This window comes from Pundamilia nyererei, unplaced genomic scaffold, assembly GCF_000239375.1.
Source record: "Pundamilia nyererei isolate P.nyererei 1_Seehausen unplaced genomic scaffold, PunNye1.0 scaffold00300, whole genome shotgun sequence".
Taxonomy (NCBI): domain Eukaryota; kingdom Metazoa; phylum Chordata; class Actinopteri; order Cichliformes; family Cichlidae; genus Pundamilia; species Pundamilia nyererei.
The window spans coordinates 166,915-172,914 of NW_005187701.1; the positions used below are offsets into that span (position 1 = coordinate 166,915).

Consider the following 6,000-nt stretch of genomic DNA (forward strand, 5'->3'; position numbering starts at 1 on the left):
ACTTTCTATTTTTAGATGCAGAGCATGCAGTCTTTGTACTTTGGTTGTTTTTGTAAGACAATGCTGTGTTTGAGGAAAGATGAGTCTGCTTTCCATTTGCATTTCTGCTCCACTTTTTCCACTTAATATTGTTTTTCATTTAAAATATTGTATATAAAGACATTTGCAAGAAGTCATAAATTATTATGTAAATGTTTGGCTCCAGCCCTGCTTATTTACAGTTGCTTTGAAGCTTATAAATGAGTATTAGGGCCGCATTAAGAAAAAAAAAATGTATTGTTAATTTTGAGAAAAAAGGTGGAAATGCAGAGAGTTCTTGCTGCTGCTACTCTCTACAAAATGCCTTGTGTAGGCGAGTTTTTGTGTTTTTCTGATATAACATGCATCCTCTTTATTGCATGAGGGCGTACCTGTCGGTATCCCTGCATTTGTTCATTCCCAGCTGTTTCATTTTGCAGAAGTTTGGCCAACTCTTACAAGTTTGTGTTTTTTCCTTCTGATTCAGCTTTCTGCACCATCTTTTCAACGTCCTTGAACTCATTATCGCGCTCTGTTTATCTGCTAAGAGAGAAATTATTTCCTTGTTACTAAAACTGATTCTAAAACACGATTTCAATAAGTCATCTGCACAAAGCCTTTGGCCGTCGCAGCTGTCGTAGAAGCTCCTTCTTTCCACATAAATGCAGTTTCCAGTGACAGCAGTGGGCTGTTTTTGAAACACTGGGTCTTTAATTTCAGACTGAAGTAGACAAAAGACACACAAACAAGTTTTTATTTCAGACAGCGAACCACAGTCGCCACTAACATCGTTACGTAACTCATATAATTTGGCAAATGTGGAGCTGCTATGAGCCCAGTGTCCAGCACCAGCTTACAGACGATGTTTATTTATACAGAGATATTTATTGGTTTGAAAAAATAAATCTTTAACTAGATTTCAAAAGTTTAATCCATTCATCGCTCCTTTTCTTGCAATTTTTTTTGTGTTTCAGAAAAAAAAGCCTAAAGTCCAGTTATGGTTATAGAGTTACAGCTGTCACAGATTTTGACAGTTGCCAAATGGGTTTAATGAGCAATGAATAATAAACAATAATAGGCAAAGTTTGCACAGTGGCACTCAGGGTCCTTTCATCACATTTTATTGTCACCTTTATTTTATCAGGATGTCCCGCTAAGATCAAAATCAAATCAAAATACTGTCAATTATTATAAGACACATTAGAAGAAAATGTTGCTTTCCCCAGATCTGTCAGAGCTATAGGTGCATCCAGAAGCAACCATTAAGAAGAGTGTAGCTGGGAGAAAGGTCCTGCTGTAGACTGGAAGTTCTAGAGTGGCTTCATAGAGAAAAATATGCTAAAATATACCAGACGGCCAAACCACAAACCATAAAGAACGTCGTGGTGAGTCAGAGACTTTGCATTTGTAATAAAATGTAGGGATGAAGGAGGAAGCATGCATATACAATATATCATCATAATCAATTACAGGAAAAAACACAAGTTAGTAAAGTAAGATTTATTTCTAAAGTAAAAACCAAGCATCACTTTATGATTACTAATGAGATTAGCAACGTATATATTAAAGAGAAACTTGTCCATCAATCTATCCGGAAATCCTTAAATCCGGTTATTTTGGACAATTCCGGTCCGGAGGCAGCAGTCTAAGCAGAGAGGCCCAGACAGTCATCACGTCCACCTCATCTGAGGGGTGGGGCACACCAAGTCGTTCCCAAGTCAACCGAGAGATATAATCTCTCCAGAGTCCTGTCACTAAGAGAAAGCCCAGCTACCAAATGAAGGAAATTTCCATTTCCACTGCTGCTATCTGCGACCTCATTTTTTCTGCCAGTACCCAGAGCTCGTGACCACAGGTGAGGGTTGGAACGTAGATCGACCGGTAAATTGTCAGCCTCACTTTCACGCTCAGATCTCTCTTCACCATTACAGATCTGTGCAGATCTTGTCATCTATCCATCCATCCAGATACTTGAGCCATGTACCCTTTCACTGGTTTTGCCATCAGATGTAACAATGTAATAATCATCAAACCCCATTGGGCGAGCTTTGCAGAAGACCATATATTTTGTTTCCTGAACATTTAACTTGAAAGTGTCTCAAAAGCACATCTGCTGTTCCTCTTCATGTACATGTAGCATCATCACAAAGTCCAAAACAGACAGAAGGATTCTGAATACACGTCACAGGTCGCAGATATTTAAAAATATGCTGTCAGCATCATTCGTCAGTGCTCTGAAACAGCTCGTGGATGATAACCAAACGAAATCAGTCCCTCATAAAATGGATGAAGACACTTTGCTGTGGAAATTGGATTGTCCTGATGAGTTAGATTGTACAGAGAAGCAGAAGTGAAGGAGCAACACCACAAAACAATAAATAGATTAAAAATACACATGCAGAAAAATAAAACTAGCTCTCATGTGGGAAAGGAGGTAGTGATGCTCTTTACAGGTGTGGGTGATTATTCTGCAGCAGCCGCCTCCGCCTAACGGTGTTATATTCTGAGTCTGAATTTTTCAAACTGAATAAAAATCCATTCATTCATTTCTAAAGAAACTGAGAGTCATTTTCTGACTTTCCTACTTGAGCTCCATCAAACACGAGCAAGTGTTTAATTAAAATTTTGACATTTTCAGCTTTGTTGGACTGCTGCTCTGTTTTCCACCAAAACATCCAGCTGGCCGTGCCTCTCTTGCCCAGCTGTGCGCTGATACAAACACGTAAAGCAAAGTTCAAGGTCAAGAAAATACCACACTGCTACAGCACTGCTTACACTGCTCATTGTGCTGGCCTTGAATATAGGGCAGTCCATATCAAACAAGTGGAATGAGTGGCACTGTGGAGATTTCCTTTACATCCTGGGGGATGACATGGGGCTTCATATCACACAGCCGGGATGTACGTTTAGCTCACCCTGCTCCTTCCCTCTAAATGGCAAGTAAAGGAGATAATGGTGGAAGGTTATTAACCTTTTCCGCTTTAGAGAGTTTTTAGCGGTGAAAGTGCTGTGGCGTTAGAGCGCTGAGGATTTCATCCCCTTTAAATCATCTTCTGCCACAAGTGCTGCCAAATGGAACCAAGGAGCTTAATGCACACACACACACACACACACACACAGAGGAAGACACAGGGATTTATGGCATCCATATATCTCCCATTTATGCTTGAGATACAGTGGAGGCCAAAGCCCTGAAGTGTGTTAGAAGAGAGCGAGCTCTGTCCTCACAGTCCCCCCCAGGTGGATTCTACTGTTTGTCTCTACTGAGTTAGACAAAATGAAATGAGAAGAAGAAAAACTGTCCTGTTTAGAGATATTGCAGCTGTGGGAACAGCTGTCCTTTGGAAGGATGGACTGCCATGTTTGGGTACTTCCTTCATTGTTTAATACATCCACACATGAGGTAATAGAAAGTCTGGGTGCTGTGGGAATTCGCTGGAGCGGTGCCGTGCAATTATTCCATTTCTGGCATTGACGTAATGTTAACAAAAGATTTTTACATTCTGCGGAGGTCCTATAAATAAAAATGTCTCTGTTTTAACCTGCAGCCTCGCTCGGTCTTTGACTCTGGCTGTTTTTAATGGCAGGTATAAGTAATGCTGAAGCCAGGCAGCCAGGCAAGGCTCCAAACTTCAGTGTGAACTGGACGGTGGGTGACCAGGCCCTGGAGGTGATCAACGCAACCACGGGCAAGGACGACATGGGCCGCGCCTCACGGCTCTGCAAACACGCACTCTACAGCCGCTGGGTGCGCCTTCACTCCAAGGTACGGCGAGGCCAGACCGCACATTCACACGCACCTCGCTGTAATACTGGCGCAGACGTGCTGAGTCACGCGACATAACTATAGTTTCTTACATAAGTGATTGTGACAGTGAGTCGTAAACAGACTGAGGTCAGCTGCAGTCAGCATCACGAGCTGTACACGTCTGAACGACATCTCAGGAATCGCAGCTAAGCTACGAGGTCATTCCTTGGAAGCTCTGTTCTGATTGTTTGCACGTGAGCGATGTCACTATTGACCTCGCACAGAGAGCAAAGGTCAACTTTGGTGTCAAACAGACTCAACTTAAATGTTGAGAATGAAAGCTGGGTCTGTGGCTACAGCAAGTCCAAAGGATCGGCTCAAGGAGCAGTTTTTTCTAACATTAGCATCGCTTTCTGGCATGACTGTGATGTGGAGTGCGTTGCACTGTGCTGAGACGTGTGTGTGAGAACATCTCCCTGCTATCATACACCCACTGACTCCGTCCACTTTCCCAATAATATAATTTAACGTTTAGACACGTTAGTAGTCAGAGCCTGACTTCCAAGGAGTGCAAACAAGTTTCTTTTTCTTTGTGTGGTAGGAGCTGAGATTTTAGATTAATGCGTGGTTGTTTTTGGTTTGTTTCTGTTATTCTGTTGCTTACTTTCCTTTCTCTGCGTCCTCAGCTGTCGTCCATCTTGCGGATCAAGGTGTCGAAGCCGAGCTCCTACCACGAAGCAAAGCAGGCGGCCACAGAGTACCACTCTGCCAAGCAGGCGCTCATCAAGGCCTTCCACAAGGCCGGCTTGGGGGCTTGGGTCAAAAAGCCCATCGAGCAAGACCAGTTCACCCTCAGCTCCTGAGGGAGTCGAGGGATTCCTTAACCACCCCCTCCTCTTTCCCTGACCCAGGCCTGAGAGAGCCCCCGTATTAACAAGCAGACACTTACTTCCGTCCCATGTGTCAGCACGCACGTGCACTTTGTATTTGTGGAAATGAACGTGCGCCGTTTCACAAACCATCCGTAACTCATCATTCTCATTCCTCAGAGGACATCAGCCTCGTGTCTTTGATTTAACTTTTTACTTTGATTTTACTGTGTAAAACTGGAATCCATGTTTTGTTTTTTCGTTTAACACGCACCCATTTGTTTCCCAGAGAAATCTTGTTCTTATGGCGTAGATGTGGAAGCTGAAATTATACCGTTCTGTCTTGTTGATCAATGAGTAGCTAATTTAGGTCGGAATGTAGCCTAGAAACGGGATCTTTGTTGACTAAAACCAATGTATATGGACCTAAAACAATATATATCTTTGCTAAAATTAATGACACTGACAAATTTTAATTTAATTATGCATAAATCTTCAAGATGTAAATCTAGTGCTGAGAAAAACATAAGCGTTGTAACGTTTAATGTGTGTTATTTGGTCCGTTCCTTAGCTGAGACTACGTGTTCTTATCCTCTGGATTAAAGATACAAATGTTACAAAATGTTGTCGCCCTGTTTGAGTCACTGACTGGAAAGAGTTTATAAGGCAGGTGTGACAGCGTCGTAGCGCTCTTTCCTTTATTTTTATGTCGTGTTCATTCATCTGTGCGTATGATTTTTAAGTTATTTTATGTCACTCTCATTTCATACTTGAACAGATGCGAGGGAGGGGTGAGGGTCACGTTGACCCCCCCCCACCCCTCGCCTGGGTCTTGGGAGAAGCTTTGGGAGGTGCTGCACGTTGTATTTTTTTCTTGATCCAAGCCATGGCTTTGCATGGAAACTGAACTTAGAGGCCTGCAGAGCGGAAAACGTAGGATGGGGAGCCCCGTGCGTCCGTCGGCGAATGATGTTGAATGAATGCCAGCATCTTCCTCCACAGGCAGCTTTGAATCTTTGTCTCTATTTTCTAGATTTCTTGTGATTGATTGTTTGATTTTTGAGGGAAGGGGGGGATGGGAACAATTATTTTTTTCACCCTTAGGCATTTGAGGACTGGGGCTAATGCCACAGTGAACATAGCGATAGTATAACGGACCTCTCAGATCTTGTAATTATGTCATTTTGTTGCAGGGAACAATGATGGCTGACAGATGACATGGTATATATGTACTGTAGCAGCACATACAGTATATCACTAGATGCAATCCCTACACATTATTGTGTGCGGAATCAGCTAGATGAACAGCAGAGTAAAATGCAACCCCTGCATGAGAAGACTCAGAAGTCGTATGCTAAAATGTAT

General features: G+C 42.6%; 1 protein-coding gene across 4 annotated transcripts in view; it reads left to right on the top strand.

Moving 5' to 3' along the window:
* adarb1b (adenosine deaminase RNA specific B1b) overlaps positions 1-5,257 on the top strand; it is a 121,834-nt gene extending 116,577 nt beyond the window's left edge. For all 4 annotated transcript variants that reach the window (XM_005751112.1, XM_005751114.1, XM_005751113.1 and 1 more), the window contains 2 exons: positions 3,606-3,784; positions 4,453-5,257. In XM_005751112.1, coding sequence (XP_005751169.1) covers positions 3,606-3,784; positions 4,453-4,629 — 356 coding nt within the window. In that variant the 3' untranslated portion in view covers positions 4,630-5,257. The remainder of the gene's footprint in view (positions 1-3,605; positions 3,785-4,452) is intronic.
* The last annotated feature ends 743 nt before the right edge of the window (positions 5,258-6,000 follow it).